The sequence below is a fragment of the Chelmon rostratus genome, chromosome 20, assembly GCF_017976325.1.
Source record: "Chelmon rostratus isolate fCheRos1 chromosome 20, fCheRos1.pri, whole genome shotgun sequence".
Taxonomy (NCBI): domain Eukaryota; kingdom Metazoa; phylum Chordata; class Actinopteri; order Chaetodontiformes; family Chaetodontidae; genus Chelmon; species Chelmon rostratus.
This window is the reverse complement of record NC_055677.1, coordinates 18860273-18881513: the sequence shown is the minus strand read 5'-3', so window position 1 is coordinate 18881513 and position 21241 is coordinate 18860273. Positions and strand designations below refer to the sequence as shown.

At 42.2% G+C, this 21241-nt stretch overlaps 1 protein-coding gene across 1 annotated transcript in view; it reads left to right on the top strand.

Moving 5' to 3' along the window:
- Positions 1 to 19630, top strand: part of stk17a (serine/threonine kinase 17a) — a 36052-nt gene extending 16422 nt beyond the window's left edge. Inside the window, exons 3-7 of the mRNA XM_041961752.1 lie at positions 14530 to 14677; positions 14989 to 15115; positions 15557 to 15605; positions 17176 to 17355; positions 19249 to 19630. Of these exons, the coding sequence (XP_041817686.1) occupies positions 14530 to 14677; positions 14989 to 15115; positions 15557 to 15605; positions 17176 to 17355; positions 19249 to 19630 (886 nt within the window). The remainder of the gene's footprint in view (positions 1 to 14529; positions 14678 to 14988; positions 15116 to 15556; positions 15606 to 17175; positions 17356 to 19248) is intronic.
- The last annotated feature ends 1611 nt before the right edge of the window (positions 19631 to 21241 follow it).

Below are 21241 nucleotides of genomic sequence, written 5' to 3'. Positions count from 1 at the left end.
TTGCCTTCTTCACCTGCTGTTCTTTGTCATATATGATGGTAAATAAATATCTTTCGGTTTTTGTCTGTTGGTTAGACAGAGCAAGCAATTAAAAGACATGACCTTGAACTATGAAAAATAGTAATGGACATTTAGCACTATTTTCTGATGTTTTATTAACAAAACAACTAATGGATCAAAAAAACCTGTGTTTGTGCCGGCTAGTGATTACTATCTGCTGTCTTATGCTGTGCCTGAAATTTCTGTGAGCTGGAATGAGCAAGAAACATGAAACTCGGCCCAATAACCTTCACAAGGGGCAGGGCCTAGCAGGAAAATGGCCTATGGACTAATGCAGCTTTAATTTTGGCCCATTGACCTGCCTCGTTGAACAAAGAAGGGCTGGAATGCAGAATTGCTGCTGTATTTCAGTATGTTCTTTTATCACAAAATATATTCAAAGCCAAACCATATTTGTACACTTAAATGTTAACATTGTTTTATTTTATTTTATTTTTTTTTTATTTAGTAAACCATAGTTTCGAGTTTAACTAGCGACCCCTCTGGCAGAGTTCGAGATCGAATTCTTTATTGTCATACATATCGATAAGATCAATATGAACCAAATATTGTAATCATATTTTTGCCATATTGCCTATCCCCAGTTCGAATCTGATTATGTAAACATGCTATAGGTTTATGTTAAGATCTTCAGTTTTAATTAATTCAATTTTGTTTCTGAGAAGTTGTGTTTTTCAGTTGACTATAGTTGAAGGCTCTAAATACTAGTATACCCATGAGCCTTTGCTACCGATGCTATGGAGGAGAAGCCAGTCAAATGCATGAGTCAGAGCTATAGCAAATCCCAGAAGCTTTTTGTTGCAGTTGAGAACAAAACACATCTTTAAATTCACCGAATCCATCCACTGACCCAGAATCAGATACTGAATCTAAGCTATGGACTGTAAAAGCAGTTTTCTCCACAGTTTGCACATGTAGCAGAACGTTAACTGTGAACTGATGATCTACCCAGGACAGTTTCATGCCCATCAAAGCACGGAAGTGCTCCGTCATTAACATAAAATGTTCATCTGAAAAAATTAATGCGACTTCTACTTCTGGAGCCAGTGGTGCTTGAAATAGCCCCTCCCAGTTTACAGCTCGACTGATTTCAAAGCAGTTGAGTTACTTAAAAGTTGAAATGAATGTCTATGGGTGCAGAATGGCCACCATATTTTTACTCAGAGGCAAATATTATCAAACTTGTTTTTGTTTTTTAATTGCCACAGTCTGCCTCGCCGCGCCGCTCTGGACTTGTATTCATGCCTGAGACGTGAATGGAGCAGAGAGGCTGCCAGTGTTGTGAGGATTGTAGTGTTTTACAGGATTACGTGCTGTCACCAGCACATGCCACACAGTGCAATCTGTCCTGTTAAGAAGATCCCATAAATGCCCCTTTAAATGCTCCAGTCGGGCCAATCCTCCTCCACCTCAGTCCGTAATCCCAATCCCAGCCATTGTTCAGAAAAAGGATAATCCCTAAACGACTGCTGCCCTGAATGAGGATAGTGCTCCTTGTCACAGCCACACACAGTCAACAAGCATGTCCTCTCACACATGCATGCATACACACACACAGACCAAAACATACCACCAAGCAAAGATGCTACAGAGTTTGTCTCTTAATTCATTGTAGCACTGTGTGCATGTTGTGTGCTAGGAGGTGTGTGCTAGGTCAGGTTGGATGATATGATGGAATATACCACATATGTGTGCAACAGAAGAAATGTTTCCATTGGTAGAGATTTGGCAATACCGTTTCCACCAATGGAGCTATCCCTTGAACTGTATTTACACACTGTCATTCACAGTGTATGAACGGCGTCCCTGCTGCACAGCGAGTGAGTGGCCGTGTTGATGGTTGTGTACGGAGTGTAGCTGCCTCACACTCTTTTCTGCTTGTATGTATAATGCTTTCCACTCTTGCGTTGATATTATCCATCCAAATACATGCAGTATTGATACCTATGTAAAAACAGTCATCAGTACGGATGAGTCCTCCTCCTCCATATGCTTATTTTAAACCACTTCTTAATTGAGTTTACAGAACAATTACTCCCAAGATGTATACCATAAACATGACATAAACTTACACATACCATGGCAAAGAATTTGGCCATATTTTACACCTCTTATTGCCAGGCCCTTTTCATCAGAGCTCTTTCCAGTTTCTCTTAAAAACATGAGCTACATGTTTGTCTTCACGTCAATACTGTTTCTGTTTCTTTATTCCTTAGTGGACTCTCAACAAGACAGCGTTATTGAAGGAGTCCAGTAACTACTTCAGCTCTGCCATGCAGCGGTTGCTCTTAAACGTGTCCTACTTTTCCACCGTGGTTTGGCTACAATGAGCACACATCCTTAAACCGTGGTCCAGCCTCATAAAATCCATCATGCTGTTCTCTTTTCTGCCACCAGGAGTCACAAAGGCCCTCCCTCATCACCTGTATGTGTGGATGCAGTGAGAAGTCCAAAAGCCGTATCAATGCTTGTGATTTGAAATCATACAGGGGCTGCGCTGGATAATTATTCATAGTGTGTTACAGATGTATCTCTCAGAAAATGTCCAACACAGTGCCACAAGTCCCCGAAATATTAAACATGATGTGTAAAGCTCTGAGGAGAACTACTCTGAGCTCCTATTTTAAATATCACACAGCTGCTTTCATTAACTTCTATCTGTACTTATTTTGATTTTGTCAGACCATGTCGCAGATTTGATTTTTTTTTTTTTTTTCTCACTCTGCTGACTGATACCAGAGACAGAGAGCTGTAAATAAAGTACAGTATGACGTGAATTTGGGCTTATTAAAACACAGTAGCGCCTCTACCCTGTGATCACAGACAGCAGGAGGGTTAACAGGCCAGCATACATTAGGGTACCAGACTGGCTGACTTTTGCAGTTTGAAATTAAACTGATCGATTTAATCATGTGGCATGTGATCTTCAGAGTGATCTGATGGTGCCAAGGGTCACATGTCTTTTCCCCGAGAAATAAACAATGTCCAATGCTTCCCTGGCTTTTAAATTAGATTTCAAGACATGGGTATAGTCTATATTTATGACTTTTAAAACAGCCATTCACATCACAGCAACCAGTTGTCCATAAAAATAAATTGATAAATGAATAAACAAGCTTTTCATGTAGCATGGACAGTGATAAGTTCAGTTCACCTCAGTGATATGATGATAATATGAATCACATGAATGAAGGGACGGTGTTAGATGTGAGCGATCTCTGTGTGACTACAAGAGCTCGTGGCGGCAGCATTCAGTCCATCTAACCACAGCCACCCTCCCCCTCCCCCCTCCCCTCATCCTCAGCCCGTCTTTTTATTTTCCAGTGGGCCTTTTTTTTTATATCGGAGGGAAATAGAGCAGAATGCTTTCATTCTTTCTGGGGAGGGATGTTGACAACAACTCCTTTTTTCCCTCCCCATCTTTTATTTGGCTGACAGCTGACAGATATTTCGGGCAGTGGGGCAAGTGGTGATGACGGAGGATTGAAGGATAGATGGAAGGAGGAGGGGTGGATATGAATGAGGGTCAACTTGACATAGAAAACTATTCATGCCATCATGGGAAGGAGGGAGGGAGGGAGTCATTGGTGAGGAAAACAGGCAAAGGGGCCAAAGCTTTTTTTGGACTGGAAGGGAGAGAAAGACAGAGGCGAGAATAGTGTAAATGAGAGGGTGATTTAGAGAACAGTTAAACAGAAAGAGGAAGGCGTCCAGAGAGATTGAATGAGGGTGATGAGAGTGAGCACCGTGGCCTCATTGCTGGCTGAGCTCCAGCCGGGAGTTCATTATGTCAGTTGAGCCGCACAAGCGCACGTGACCAACCAAAGCATGGCCGCTCGCCCAGAGAGAGTCATTAACCATAGGAATGACTCGATGTTTCAGATCTCACGCCGACAAACTGGTCTGTAGCTGTATAGATTCTGTTTTTGAAGTTTTCTTTGAACTGGTGTTCAGCTATGGCATGCTATTACGATAAAGTTGGTGTTGTTCTATATTCGTTTTACCGTCAGCAAGTCCCATGAAAAGACCAAAACCAACAATGTGTAGTTTTATGAAATGAGCCCACGTAGTAATATCCTTTATACAGTCATGTATTCACAAAGTGGCAGATGAACGTGTAGAGCTGATATGTGGCAACATTTCCATTTTCCCGTTTCAAGAACGTACAATGGTGAAAAGGAAACTGGCAAATGCACGTCAGTCAACAACTCTATGGCAAACACGTCAAACATGGCACAACAACAACAAAGCTTCAGCCAGGCCAAAAGAGCCTGAAAGGATTTGGAGCCCCGCTTCCGCATAACAGTCCCAGCTGATATATATATATATATATATATATATATAAGGCCATTTCCTGTGGTTGACGATGATGGATTTCAGAGGTTAGTAAACAGGCTGAAGCCAAAGTATACTATAACACTAAGACCAAACTTCAGTTGTATAGTGATAGCAGCTCTGTACCAAGAGACAAAAGCTAAAATGACACAGAGCCTCACAGAAGCAGAGTCCATCTCAACAACCACAGCTGGGTGGACCTCACAAGCTACTCAGAGCTTTAATACAGTCACAGCTCATGTTATGACCAACGAATGGGAAATGAAAAGTTTCATCCTACAGACGTGGTCGCTTCCAATCACACACTGGACTCAACATAGCTGAGGTTTTATCAACAACCATCAGGGTATTGGTGTTGTTACAGATGATGCATGAAATATGGCAGTGAGAGAGGCCGGACTGTCCCCACACAGGAAGTGTTTTGCACACACTTTAAACCTCGCTTCATCCCCACCAGAGGGGAAAATATCTAGGATTTTTGCTACAGTAGCATTACTGACACATTTTGTGTCTGTTCACCACTCAACCTTTCCCCCCCTTTTGAAACTTTATTAGCAGCACAGTAATATTCAAACAGGAACTTAACATCAAGAGCCACAAGCATATAGCGCCCCGCAATGGTTGGAGAACACCATAACACAGCTCTAAGGGCTCCCTGGCATGCACGAGCTGGGACATCATCAATAGAGACTTGAATAAAAGGGTCACTGTCTTTATAAATATATATATATATATATATATATATATATATATCAGTATCATTATCTGTATCATCTTAACAACTACATCTTAGCATCTACAACAATTATTGATGTTGATGAGGTAAAACTTTGAATATATTGTCTTTGTACTGTTCTCAATTGAGTATATGCCAAAAAGGATTAGCAAGTTATCACATTCTGTTTGATTTATGTTTTCCACATTTATGTCTTAATGTTTTTTGCAATTGGAGTTGTACAAGCAGGAATTGTGACACGGCAGCTAGATTTAAGTATTTATCTGCCACTGTGGTTGACTGATTACAACTAAATCTCCCACTCTGTTTATGATGTCAACCCATCTCATGTGTTGCCGGGACCTTTTAAAGGTCCTGCATACCCACACATTTGTCTTCAGTTATTCTGGCCATCAGATTGGTGCTTAAGTTAAAGTTAGGTGGATTGACCTATAAGTCAGGTGTTCAAAGGTCTAAAGGAGAAAAGAAAGCTTGTAATGGAACAGGTGCGTAGGCAGGAGGAGTTGTTAAGAGGGGCAAAAGCAGTTGGTCAAGCCAAACAGGGACAATGGTTGAATTGGGAAGGTGTTGAGAAGAGGAAACTTAGTTGGAGGGACCTGTGGAATATGGAGGAAGGCCGTATTAAATTTCTGATAGGGGCGACATACGATGTGTTGCCAACCCCGCAGAACCTAAGTCTCTGGGTACAGGGCGATCAATCGTGCCCACTCTGCTCAGGTACAGCAAGTTTAAAGCACATTTTGTCAGGTTGTAGAATTAGCTTATCACAAGGCCGGTATACATGGCGGCATAATCAGGTGCTGAGAAGCTTAGCCGCAGGCATTGAGGAGAGAAGGAAGCAGGTGAATTCTGGAAGTTCTAGAAAGGAGAGGTTAGATGTGCAGTTTGTTCGAGAGGGGGAGAAAAATAGAGCTGCTAAGTCAGGGAGAAAGCAGGTAGGTGGCTGCCTGGTAGGGGCTGATGATTGGCAAATGCAGGTCGACTTGGGAGGAAAGCTAGTTGTGCCCCAGGAAATAGTTTATAGTAATCTGAGGCCAGACATTGTCTTATGGTCCATGAGTAAAAAGACTGTGTTTTTTATTGAGTTAACAGTCCCTTGGGAAAATTCAGTGGAGGCAGCTTATGAAAGGAAGAAGACTAAGTATGCAGATTTAAAGACAGAATCTGAGCAGAGGGGATGGAAGACCAGGGTCTGTCCGGTTGAAGTGGGGTGTAGAGGTTTTGTTGCAGGGTCAGCTGTTTCACTGTTGAGGGAGCTGGGAGTGCATGGGCAAAATTTAAGAAAGACAGTGAGGGAGATGTCAGATGAGGCTGCTAGGTCTAGTCAGTGGATATGGATCAGGAGAAATAATAGTAGTTGGGGGGTGAAATAGGGACGGTGGGGGGCCAGAGGACATGCATGCCTATTTTCCACCCCCTACCCGAACAAGGGTCTGTATCCAATCCCTACTTTCATCTTTTGACTCTACCTCTTTATTTTCTATCCCCTACCCGAACCAGGGTTTGTATTCCCACCCCGCTTTTTCTTGGTGCAGTTGGTGAGAGGCAGGGGTAGATGATGGTAGTTTGGCAATCGGCAGTTACATGTGGCATCTAGGCCTGTGGTAGCATTGTAGCAGCTAACAATAGCTAAAGCGGTGAGAGTATGATAGTATCTTAGCAGTTAGTATTGGTAGCTAGCAATTAACATTAACAGTATAGGTGAATCTAGCTTTATTGTCTTCTTCTGTTCCTCTTAGCAGGTAGCGGTTAGCACATAACATTAGCTAAATGGTAGCATCGGAACTGTATTGTCTTCTTCTGTTCTTCCTAGCGGTTAGCATTAGCATTAGCAATAGTTAAATGGTAGCATCGGTACTGGCCACTACCTGGAGCATCTCTGGGTCAGTTGAACGTGGCGGTGCTGTTTGGATTGTGTAGGAGCAGTGTGAACTGGCACTGGGGGGGTGACTCTGGGACGCCGGAGTTCACTGCCTAACCTCCTGGAGGTGTAGTGGGACTAAGTAGGCGAAACACTGTTGAAGGGAGGTTTCCACCTGATGACCCCCAGAGACGTGTTAGGAATCACTGCTCTTTGGCAGGTATAGAGGCAGATTAGAGCTCCAAGGTTCTTCACTGAGAATGAATCCTCTTTTTGGGCACAAGTATCTTGTGTTTAAATTAACTAGCTAATAATTATTATCTTAGTTATTATTAATTTCAGTTATTGCGTGTAAGAATTTGTAATCCTGTCATGCTGTTTTTGATTTGTACTCTTCTTTAGTTTGCTAATTTAAGTGTACTTGGCACACCCCGAGCTATACTTTATGTTGCTTTGTAGGAGGGCACCATCCCCAGACCCTTGTTTTTATTTAAACTTAATAAGGTTTCGCAAACTCTCCCAGTGTTTTGGTAATTACCATTAAAGCACAATAAAAACTACAATGTAAAAAGAGATGTTTGATGTAATACTCATGTGGTGCATGTTCATAAGTACATTTCAAATCTTTGAAAAGTATTCTAGCATAGAAATATTAGTTATTACTGTGACTCTTGGATAAATGGGTCACGGGTGGGGTTTATTGGCTCTGGGCCCTCATAGCAGCTTAATTTGACCCTTAATGTAATTAATGGTGATGTCAGATTTCAGGCATTTGGACAAATATGGGTTCATTACCGAGCTGTAAGTTGCTATTTCTCTGCAGTAAATGGAGCCATTACTGTGTGGGAATCTCCACTTTGCTGGACATGAATACATCGTGAGTGCAGGATGGAGGACCACTCTGAGGCATTCACTTGACCTCACACTGACTTTGTCATTCCCCCTCTCCCTGTCATGCACATTTGTCCTTTGTCTCTGCTGTCCTTTGTGGAGAAGCTTTCCTCCGCTGATCGTTTCTGTTGTTGCATCTTGTTCCACCTTAATTGTGATGGAACAATTAGAGTTTGACTGATAAGTCTCATTTCTCCACTCATGCTCTGTGAGGCACCTCCGTAAAGGAATGTCCAGTGCTTTTATATTTGCCCACTCCTTCAATTAAAGGCTTCCTTCAGATAACAAGTATCGACCCTCCCCATTCCCCCCATTGTTTGCAGTGAGTTGTTTGTGTTTATGGTGTGTATGACGGAAACAGGTCAGATATGAAGCAGATTATTTAGGTCAGCTGACTTTCATGTTTATGTTTTTGTTTTGACCAAACCATCTGAGGTTGAGTGTAATGGGTTGCTGATCAAAGCTGAATTGATCCATTCCCACAGGGCTGCACAGACACTGATTTCATTAATTACATTAGCAACATGCCAATCAAATTCAGACTGCCCTCTGGCCTGCGTGAAGCTGACCTCTCACTGGGCTTCAAAGCTGCTGTCAGGCTTCAGGGCCAGCACGCAGGCAGCAGGCCGATCTGCTTTTGTTTGGGATCATATCAATGGAAAAATGTGTCTCTGTTTCTGCTAGAGTGGATGATCCATCTAGTGAAGGGTCTTGATCACTGGGGTCTTCATTCAAAATGTTTATTTAAAAGATTCATTTAGAAAGTTGATTTGTTGATTCCTGGCAGCCTGTTGTTACTGTGCAAGCTTTGTTTTCTCTTTCACTTTTCTTCATCTGTGTTAAACTGTCTTCCCATGAACATTGGTGCATAAAGATTTGTCTTTTTAAAAAGGCATTTGCTAATGACAGTTTTATTTCAAACATGTCTGAGCTGTTTTATTATTACTGTGCTATTGCATTGTTTATGTATCATCAAATTATCCAGCAGATATGGCAGCCATTCTCCATTATAAATTTATGAACAGCATTTAAAAACATAAACCCTGCTTCAGCCATGTAAAGCACTTTGTACCTTTCTTATGAAAAGTGTTGAATGAATGAAGTGCACTGTTACGCAACTGAATTGGAAAATCTGAATTGCAGCTTTGATTATGTTAACTGAAAGCAGCCCAGGAATTGATTTTTCGTACAGCGTGGACTTTGTCCCTCACGTGGCTACATTTTGGCTCCTGAAACACTCAAAGAGAGATCATGGTTTTGATTGAATGTAGAAAAAAAACATACTGTGTCCCGAGCTACTATCAGTACAATGTTTAACCAAGTCGACAATGTTTCTCTAACCTTGACTAAGTGCTTTGAGTTACCCTCACCATAAAAATGTTGATCAGGCTTTAGCTGTTTCAAGAGGATTTTATTGGAAAATAAATTCAAAATGTTGTCAGTGAATGTTTTGCAGATACATTCAGTATGAACATTATATGACCTTGCAGATATTATGATGAACACTTCATTATGTTGGTGAGAAAAATGCCAATGTCCAGCTGTTGCTAGTCATGAACCGCACTGACCTCCAACTTGATTAGTTGATCAATACAATATTCGCTGTTTTAAGTCACAACACAACAGTGCAGGTGTCCACCACCTATTTTTATGGCAATTCCAGACACAATCTTAAACAAAGCATTGTGTTTGAAGAGAGCACAAGAAGATGAGGTCAGTATTTAAACTTTTAGACTGTGCAGCTTTAAAGATGGTCCCACTAACACTGAATTTGTCAATGCTGGTGTGAAGTACTCCTCCTAAAGAGAGGATTAGGCAGGTTTCATAGCATGTTTGACTCACTGCTAACCTTGTGTAAAAACAGTCACACTCACACATTTATTAATATAAATGTGTATTTGTCATTAATTAAAGCCGAGCTTGTACAACAGGAAGCATTTAGACGTTGTTTTCTGTTTGTCAGACTGGATTAATGCCTGTCTGATCCTCTGAGGAATGGACTTTCATTCCAACAGTTCAATGCACGTGTGTGCGTGCGTGTGTGTGTGTGTGCGTGCGTGCGTGCGTGTGCAATAGTGACACAGATTAGAAACCAATCATTTTACATACACTTCCCCTCAGCTGACCTGATTATTAAGCGTAATTCTCGTTCTCTTGTGCTCTCTGGTTTCTGTCACTTCTTCCATTAACACACAGCTCTTTCAGTAAAGCAGCAGGGTGTGATTTCTGGATACACACACAACAAAGCGTGAATAGAAAGTGTGTGTGTGTGTGCGTGCACGTGTGTAAGAAATACTTGAAACCAGTGTTTAGCCAAACTTATTTTCAGGAAATTCAATGAGTGAGTAACCATGGAAACAAAACCCTCCAGACTAGACTGGTCCCAGTCCGGCTAATTTTCAGGTTTAGCTTGACCTCAGGCTTTTGTGGCAGTAATGTAGATCACATTGTATTTCTGACTTCAGGGCCCTTTCATATTGAGTCTATGGACTTGTCACGTTTGTGCATGCAGGGCACAGAAACGCAAGAGGTAGGACCCAAATGCAGGCCACAGAGGCAGAGCTGGTGTAGTTTAATAATTGTAAAAAGGCCATGAACAACAGATGGTGAGACAGTCAGGGTCAAAACCAGAGAGCATCCAAACAAGCAAACAAATCCAAAAAGGAGCAAGCAAGAATCCAACGTCCAATAAACCGGCAAAAGGCCAAACATGGAAGTCAGGCAAAAATAGGTTCCATGTAACAAGGTGACAGATAAACAGCCTGTAGGTTCAGATGCTCAAGAGTCAACACATAAAGCACATGGTCCTGACTTAACAATGTGACATGGAACAAAGGACATGGACCAGTACATAAAGGGTCCCAAGTCTCTTGCATCCACGTTTCCCTCACTTGTGTCTTAGTCCCTCCCACTGAGGACGCATGGAGAGATGCAAGGAAACCACGCAAGGAGAGAAGAAATGCGTTTTAGGGAAATGACACGTCCTTTTCCTCTGAAGCATCACATGAAGTCACTTCCGTGTCTGACGATGGCAGCAGCTGATCACAGCTGGATCAGCTGCCAGTCAGCTTTAACAGCTGAGACACGTTCACTGTGCTAATACCAATAAAGGCACACAGTTATCGGTGCCAGAGCCGCAGTGTTTTCTCTCTGTGGCCTGTTACCTGCTCATGAAGAGCAACCTGCATTCTTTAGTTACTGTGTACTGTGTCCTGTTCAGAGGCACAGGAGCCATTCTACTGGTGGAATATGCTTATGTTGTTTATTTCATAGTCCCATGGTTGTTCAGACCCACAATTAACAGATTTGTATCCTAACAGTGAATCACAGAACAAATAAAACCTAAAACGAGGCCCTTCCGTCAAGGCTGCTCTTGTATTGTGTATGTGAGCAGAAATAAGAGCTTTGTGACAGGCTGCGAGATGGCAGACCAGAACAACTTGCGTGCACACGAGAGCAAGGACATATCGGATAAGAGTTTTGGGATGTGCATACCTATTGTGAGTGGCTCATGATGGAATGAGTTGCAGGTGAGGAAGTGGCTGGGAAGTCCAGGCAACTGCAGAGCAGGTGAGGGAAGCAGATGAGGACAGGTGTGTGGTTGGGCGAGGCAGTCAGGTGATGAGGAAAAGAGAGAAAGTTGGAGAGCATCTAGTGGATAAGTGGAGAATAGCACTGAAGGTCCTGGGAAAACAGAAATGTGGCTGGAGAGGAGGAATGTAATCATCATTATTATTATAAGAAACATGATTTATGTAGAAGGATTTGGATTGAAAACATTGAAATCGACATATCCTTGTTAATGGCGATAGTCGTCTTATGGGCTACTCCAGTGGAGATACCATAATTTTTATGTACTTGCTTTCATTCCTTTAATATGTATGTATGTTGTATATTATTATATCATTTTTAACTTTATTTGGATCTGTAGTAACAGCGTCGTTTAATAATAATAATAATAATAATAATAATAAATAGGTCCTTTACATGGTTGAACAGGACTAAAACATTTCAGGTTGCGGCATCAGATTCAGAATAAGGACATATTTAGAAAAATCAATGAAGTTTATGAGGTCAAACATTGAATATATTGTCTTTGTGCTGTTTTTGATTGAATATAGTATAACGTATGTAAAAATGTATTCAGAAGTTGTCACAGTCTGTTTTTTTTTTTTTTTTTGCTTTACATAATGTCCCGACTGTGTGTAGCTTTGGTTCCATCAAGACTTGACAGGCACAAAAAATCACTTTCATTCACAAACACAAGCCAAATGACTGAAAACGTACTTTCACTGAGCGGTACATAGTGTGATTAAATAAGCTGGTAAATTAGGTGCAAGGAGCTATTATAATGATTAGAATAAACCCTGACAAAAAATATAGATTCATTGACTCCCTTCATATTTGTCTGAGTCTTCTGCTAAATTCAATGAAAAAGTTAACAGTGAACGCTGTTTTTCCTGTGTGAAATGACCTTGGCAAACATTCACTCACTGCACTGCAGCAGATATGAGTCAAATTAGTTTCTCCACACATTTTTTTATGTTGCCACATTTTGCTGTTGGTTATCTTTTTCTTAGGTATTCATGCAACTATGCAGACCCACACAAGCAGTTCATAACATTTCAGAAATGCCCAATGTTTTTTATTCATATTGAACTTCTGTCCCGTAGGGGCACTTCAGTGATGTCACCGGCCATTATTCAACACCATGACTCAGGGACAGAAGGAGAGATTGTGACCATATTTCTCATGTGGTCGGATGCTGAATTGGTGACACTCATCTTGGGGCGTCCACCTTGAAACTGTGCTGATTTTATAGATCTTCTGTGCTGCGGGGTTGAAGATGTGTGTGAAGCAGCCACATTTCTTCGCAGCAGCATCCTTATTTGAGTCATTGTAGTCCACCACAAGCTGATTGTTCTGCTGGTATTGAACTTCAGGTGATTGTTGCTGCACCATGGGATGAAGCTCTCCATCAGTCCTCAGTACTCCTCTGGAAAAATAGTCTCTGAGTGAAGACAGCATGTTCTCACTGGAAGTTATTCACTGGAATCATACATGTCAATATTATGAGAAATTCAGTTTTAAAAATTCAGTAGTATCTTTTATTAAATTCTTTCAAAGTGTTCTCTAGGCATTCGAGTCTGGACAAATATGGATGTAAACTGCAACTTGAGTGGTTAGCAAAGGCAAACAAAGTGGTATTTCAAATTTTTCTATAGCTGCTTCCAATGTGACTGGATGAGAAATGCTTTCATCTGAAGGTTGAAAAATAAAAGTTTCCTGCCTCATTTTTCATAGAGAAGGTTGTGTGTTAAATTTCACCAGAGTTTTCTGTCCAGAAGGGACAACAGGTGGTGGACATGAGGTCACTTGGATGAAGTATGGCAAGTCAAGGCAGGCAGATGATTTGACAGGTTGCAAACAAGCTTAACAGTTATTATTAGTTAACAGTTTATCCAGAATGTGTAAGTGACTTGGTCATTACAATGTTGTTAGTCTGGATGGGAATTATGGGCAAAACTACAGCAATAGTAAACTAAAATGATCCTTCAGTAAAGTTTGACTTGACTGCTCTGAGCACCCACTGTACAGCAGGGTCATGACCCGCTTGTAGCACAGGCTGTACTGTAGCCGGACTGAACTGTCACACCTGTGTTGTGTGTCGTGTGCAGAATGGAGGTTCTGTAGGGAGCTGTTTGACTTTCATTACCATGCATCAGGTCTAACTTCCAGACTGTTTTGCCAGTGTTTTTACTCTGTCTAGTTGGGTTAATGGCCTTTTCTTTTCACCTTGAAAAAGCCAAACACGCTCACCCCCCCCCTCTCCACCTTCCTCTGAGATAAAGCCTAATTCACCCAGCACCCTGAGGGGACGCTTTGTCTATTCCTGACTGTCCTCTCTCTTTTTTTTTCCAATCATGCACCCAGTCTAATTGGGTTTATTCATCAGAGTTTATCTCAGGTCAGAAGCCATTAAAGGGACTTTAAGGAGGGCAGTAGTTTAAGTCGTTCTGTTTTGTTTTCATTTTGCTGTTTGTTTTATAATCACAAACCTGTTTTCTCATGTGAGAGGTGGAGAGAAAGTGATCAGTCAACAGTACAAATGGCCTCATTCAAGTGAAGCTCATAATTAGGTTGCTATATTTGGAGGTGCTCTGCTATTTCTGCTGCCACCTCCTGCAAGCCATAACACACACACACACACACACACACATACACTTTGCGGCTAGATAGTGATTTATTTCCATGGCGTCTCGTGGGATTCGCCATAAAAAGCCTGACGTAGGACTAGCCTCATAATCATTTTGGTGAGGTTGTGGATGAAAGGGAGCGCAGACTGCAGTTTGGATTTCCTGCGGGTGCTCCGGTTTCCTCCCGCAGTCTAAACACAAACTCTAAATTACAGATGAATGTGTTTGCCTGTCTGTGTGTGTGAAATGGATGACATGCCTTGCACGTGCCCAACCTCTTGCCTAATGCATGTTGGGATATGCTGCTGACCTTGTATAGGTCAGATTTCAACAAAGCTGACTGATCTACGATTATTTTACAATAAAGAATTTCAAAGAGGCAAGTGAACCTGTTTACACTGTAAACTGATGAATGTTCTATGTCTCTATGTGTGTGTGTGTGTGTGCAGTGCGGCTGGAGGTGAGATCTTCAACCAGTGTGTGTCAGACCGGGAGGATGAGGCCTTCAGTGAGGAAGACGTGAAGAGGCTCATGAGGCAGATTCTGGAGGGAGTCTCCTTCCTCCACCAGAACAACATAGTCCACCTCGACCTGAAGGTTAGTGAGCACACAAGCATGGTTCTCCATTACTGCCTTTATTTAACATTGGACTGAAAACATGCCGTCAGGTCAGAGATTCAGAGTACATCACAAATGTGACTGTCAGCGGGAGCAGCAGGTGGAGACTTCAGAGAATATCATAACATTACATTTCATGTTGAGAGTGAGTCAAATCATTGTCTAACATTCTGTCATTATATGTAAACGACAGGCACTGTATATGAAGATGAAGATGAAGTGGATGAGATTAGACAGATGTAGACACATGTTTCCTGCCAACACTAACATGGGCTGTGATGTTCCACCAGCCTCAGAACATCCTGCTGACCAGCAGCTCTCCTCTGGGTGACATTAAGATTGTGGACTTTGGTCTGTCCAGGATGGTCAGCAGCCACCAGGAGCTCAGAGAGATAATGGGAACTCCGGAGTATGTTGGTGAGTGAGGAGTCAACCTCACATCTACCACCTTGCACTAATTTTTGCACTGATTGTATTCTAAATAACTAGAAGGGCCACCAAGGCCAGTAGTCTACTCTTCTTCATAGGCAAATCATTCTCATCAATGTGGTTATGTTTTGTCAACCATCTACTGGATTTTAAGGTGTATGGCATTTATTCCACCAAGGCCAAATGCCAAATCTCCCAGTGTTAACAAAAAGAAAGGATCCCTGTGATGTTGATGCACTCCAAAATGTAATGGTTTCGTCCATGGTCCATGCTAGACCTTTCCACCAAGTTTCATGAAAATCGGGCCAGTAGTTTTCCTGTAATCCTGTTGACAGACAGACAAACCAACCAACAAACAAACATACCAAACTGAAAACATAGCCTTCTTGGTGGAGGTAATAACTAATGTGTTTGTGTTCTTGCTTTCAGCTCCTGAGATTCTTAATTATGAGCCCATAAGCACAGCAACAGATATGTGGTAAGAAACAATCCTCTGCTTGTCTGATTAGATCAGGCATGTCAAACTGATTCCATAAAGGGCCGTGTGGCTGCAGGATTTCCTTCCAACCAAGGAGGAGCACACCAGGCTGGAATCAATTAATCAGCTGATCTCAGACTTCAGCTGATAACTAAGTGATCCCTTGATGTTGATTGGTTGGCCTGGTGTGCTCCTCCTTGGTTGGAACAAAAACCTGCAGCCACACGGCCCTTTATGGAATCAGTTTGACATGCCTGCATTAGATGAATAAGCACTCGTGCTCCTTTTGTCCTTCAGGGGGCGCAACTCTCGGGGCCTTGCCTCATATTTACTCAGACTCTGCTGGCAGCCCTGTGAGGTCGTACTTACGCACAGCAGTGCTGTAAAAGCTAAAAGCTAAGATTTGCATGCTAACTCAGCAAGCTCACAATGACAATGCTAACATTCAAGTGCTAAGCAGGTATAGGTATAAAATACTTGTGCTCAAAAAGAGGATTCATTCTCAGTGAAGAACCTTGGAGCTCTAATCTGCCTCTATACCTGCCAAAGAGCAGTGATTCCTAACACGTCTCTGGGGGTCATCAGGTGGAAACCTCCCTTCAACAGTGTTTCGCCTACTTAGTCCCACTACACCTCCAGGAGGTTAGGCAGTGAACTCCGGCGTCCCAGAGTCACCCCCCCTAGTGCCAGTTCACACTGCTCCGACACAATCCAAACAGCACCGCCACGTTCAACTGACCCAGAGATGCTCCAGGTAGTGGCCAGTACCGATGCTACCATTTAACTATTGCTAATGCTAATGCTAACCGCTAAGAAGAACAGAAGAAGACAATACAGTTCCATTGCTACCATTTAGCTAATGTTAAGTGCTAACCCCTACCTGCTAAGAGGAACAGAAGAAGACAATAAAGCTAGATTCACCTATACTGTTAATGTTAATTGCTAGCTACCAATACTAACTGCTAAGATACTATCATACTATCACCGCTTTAGCTATTGTTAGCTGCTACAATGCTACCACAGGCCTCGATGCCAAATGTAACTGCCGATTGCCAAACTACCATCATAGTATAATATAATGTTTACCATGTTCACCATCTCAAGCATGTCAGTCTTGCTAACAATAAATATAAAGAGCAACTGCGGCTGAGGGAATGTCATTAATTTTGCAGGTATTTTGTCATAAATCAAAATATTAGAAATGTAAATTTTGCTGTGATGATGATGACTCAAAGTCACGTGATTAAAGTTCATGCTTTGGGGACCATGAATGTCTGGACCAATGCCAGTTCAGCAGTTATTGAGTCATTTTGAACTGCAGATCTGCAAATCACAGTAGATCATGGTATTGTTTTGCTCTTTGTATTTCATTTTATTGTGTAGTTGCTCATTTTTACATTGTTGATCGCCTATACTTGCTACAAACTGTACCACTGTATACGGCTGCCATTAAGTCAAGGATGCACATTTTGTTGTGTAGAATGTCATTTTTGCATTATGGATTTAGTGTGTGCATGCGTATCAGCCTGCCCTCACCCCATCTGCACTGTGCTCCATGTTGTGTGTTTAGGAGTATTGGTGTTTTGGCCTACGTGATGCTGACAGGAATCTCTCCGTTCCTGGGCGAGGACAAGCAGGAGACGTTTCTCAACATTTCCCAGCTCAATGTGAGCTACACCGAGGAGGAGCTGCAGCAGCTGGACCGGGCCGCCCTGTCCTTCATCCAGACGCTGCTCCGCAAACAGCCACAGTCAGTCCACACCTCAGTTGTCCACACACATAAACTTATCTGGTGCTTATTTGAATGATTTAGAACAGGGGTCACCAACCTGGTGCGTCGCCCGCAGCATCCACATCAGTCGCCCGTAAGCCAGTTCTAAAAACAGCACTAATCACGAATTAGCTCTGTCTAAAATTTTATTTAATTGTGTTGCTATTCTTTTTGATTTACAGTGATGTAAATTTAAAAACGAATACATAAAAACGTAAAAAAAGTTTAATATACGAACTCTGACGTAGTATGGGTCGGAGGTCAGTCTAGTGCGCATGACAAACCAGCTTTGCTGAGATGAGCTCGTGAGCGCTGCAAAGATGAGGAGACAAACGTCTTATGATTTGATAAAAACTGTTAGTGGCTAGTAAGTGATCATTTGAAAATGAAACAATTGGATATTGCATATTGAAATGAATCTGTTTCCTACCTTGTTTAATCATTCTGAATAACTATTGTGATGGATCATATGCGATCAGTGTCTTCACATAGAATATCATTAATAATAATATAAAATTAAAGGTACACTGTGTAACTTTGTTATTTCAGAAGTGTATTATCAAAGTGGTAGCCCTTTGCATTACTCAGTGCCCTTGAAGTAGCTCTTAGTTTCAAAAAGGTTGGTGACCCCTGATTTAGAATAATAAACAGGATCGCTTTAAAGGCCAGCTGAAAGAGCGAATGACACAATCTGAACACTTCAGTTCCAGTTATCTTATCTGGCAAAGTATTACAGAGACTACACAAATAGCAAAAGTCACACAGGTACAACAAAAGTATAAATAAAGTTCTGAACTATAAACAAGAATGGAAAAGTCAGGAAATAAACCATACACTCCAGAATTTAGTTTTTTATCTGCTGGTAGTAAACCACATACAGTTCAGGTGAGGGAAACAGTGATGTAGTGATCAAATCTGTAGCTTGGCACATTATAACATTAAAATAAAGCTATTAAACACATTTGTTTATTAAACCTTTCTGTTGAACATACAGCAGAAACATGTTTGTTTTTTCTTGGTGTGTGGTGTTTGTCTTTCACTGTTGTTGGATTGTGGAAGAGTTTTCCATTTCTCAGCTACCCAGGGGGTCACTTTTACAGATGAGTCTGTTGCTGTTGTCTGAACAAATCTGAAATTTGCTCGCAGCTCATAAACCCTGTGTTGTTCAGCAGTCTGGAGCTGCAGATAAAATCATTCATGTGTGTTCACAACATCGTCAGATAAAGCAAACAGAAATAAAGTTTAATGACACAGCTGTGCTGTGAGAGCACCAACACTGATGATGGTGGAAGTTAGACGCTTTGTCATTTTCAAGTATAGCCACAAAGCATCTGTTACCACCTGCAATACAGTGTATTTATGCTTGTAAAGCCCCAGAAAACAAACTCTGCATCAGTTTGGCAGCTTTTAAAATGTTTCCAGTGGACATTAACCCACCACAGAGCTGTGACACAGCTTGTGGTCAAGTCTATATGATCCCTGTCTGGCCTATTATAGAGGGCTGTTTTTAACTCTGCTAAATATATTATAGTAAATAAAATCATATATGTATGTATATACTTTATATATACATTGAAATGTACACATTTTGATTTCATAGAAATTAATTAAATAGTGAGGCATCAAATCAAGTTTTTTTTCCTTACACTCCCTTAAAGTCTACCTACTGGTCATCTGACCCTCAGGCTGGGAGGTAGATCATTGTTGAAATTCACAGATGTTGAGGTTGTCACACATGCCTCAGTGTCCTCACATCTGATCGACTTCAGCGTCCAGTTAAAGTGATAGCTGAGCCACTTTCTGTGCAGTCAGCACAGAGCAGAGGCCCAGTGTGAGGTGTTCAGCTGTTTTCATGTGTGTGTCTGTGTTCAGGGATCGGGCCACAGCGGAGCAGTGTCTCCAACACCCCTGGCTTCTGCCCGCAGAGCCTCAGGAAACCCAGACGGTGGACGAGATCCTCCCAGTGGAGGATCGGGAGGCATCCAGCTCCACCAGCAGCTCCACCAGTAGCCCTGAACCTCCCAGCAGCACGACCACAGGTGAGGAGGAGGAGGAAGAGGAGGAGGGGGAAGGCCCGGTGACGGAGGAGCTGATAGTCATGGCTGCCTACACCCTGGGTCAGTGCCGCCAGTCCTCCACCTCCACCTCAGAGAAGGAGGCCCTGGCTGCCAAGCAGAAGGCCATCTCCAAACGCTTCAAGTTTGAGGAGCCGTTCAGTGCCCTGCAGGAGGTCCCTGGAGAGTTCATCTACTGAGCCTACCCACCACACCACAGTGCTGTCCGAGGAGGAAAACTTAGTGTTGTCACGGTAACAAACATAGACCTTCTGATTATACAAGCTCCCCTCCATATATATTCTATGTGTATGATCAGATGCTGTCCATCTGATATTATTTAAGCAGTTGGATTTTAAGTGCATTTTTGAAGTACCTTCTCACATATTTCTCCCATGATGCATCACCTTAGTTGACAGCCACCCAGTCACCTCCTAAAGCAGCTACAGTATGTTCATGTCTCGTGTGTTTCATTTGGCTTGCTGTTGTGTTTTTCCTTTGCCCCTGAGCAACTGGCCGGACGAAGTGTGACACACTGAGATATTTCCAGAAGTTCCAGTAGAGTTTGGAAATTGAACTTCAACTTTTGGTGTTGAAGAGTGAGGTCTTCTTTCTAGAGCCGCCATTGTAGACCACCTGTCACCGATCAAACAGAGACATCCATCATAGAAGAGGCAGAGAGACAGAGGCTGAGTCTGAATATCCACCCTCTGAAATGGCCCTCTATCTGCATTGTGCATGAAAAATGCACCCTGGCAGGACTGTAGATCTCCATGGATGCCACGGTTACGACCACTCTAAAAACCTTGTCATGTAATCTGAGTATTTTTCTTAACAGAGGTCACATTTTGTGTATTCACGCATTGTGTGCAATGTAAGGCCTCAATGAATAAATATATTTAACATCAACTATTTCAAGCTGTATCAAGCTTCCTCCGTAGATGGAGTCTGCCCAGTTTTCATGGAAGAAACAAGTCTGAAGGGAATAAATAGTTGTGCTTTATATCTAAAGTGTGTCTTACTTTTTTGACACATTCAGACGGAGGTCTGCTGAAGTCTCTGGTCTTCTCACTTACTTGCAGCATCAACCCGAGACAAACCCAGAGGGGCAGGGACAAGAACAGAACTCAGCTACGAGACAGAGTGATCGGCCCAGTCTCTGTGTTAGCCCTCAGAAACTCCTCCCTTACAGTCGTGGAATGGACGGCCATAAGTGTCCAATCAGCTAAACATTAAAGCCCCTGAAAATGTATTTTCAATCTTATGTTGCCACATCAAATGTTCATCACTGAATATTCATGAATAACTAAGCAACAATCAAAGTTATTATTTATGAGTTTAACGGTCATGAGCTCACCTCCTTGCTCAGGAATGTGTGGGTGTGGTTTGATCAGATTTGATTGACGGTGGCCTGCCAATATGAGCTGACAACCTCACAACTGTTGTCACATTTTTGCTTTAAGTGTTGCTAAATCCTGGCTGAGGGCAAGGACATATTATAAGAACTGGAAACTGGACTCAACAATGGCGTCCATTCATTTAAATGAAAATGACCCGCTGAGCACATGAAGCTAAAACTTTTCTAGCTTTCTGGCTCAGGTTTAGCTCTGCATCGCTCAGCCCACTGACAGCTCCCACCCACAGACACTACACACCTGAAAACCACTCTGCTGGACTCTGAGAAGGTTTTACTAACAGAAAACCTTCCTAGTTTAAAAATTCTGAATAATACCTGTTTCCAACTGAGCACCACCCACATCAGCCCAGTGAAAAGCACGCACAGAAAAATCGACAGTGCAGTGAACTGTTCT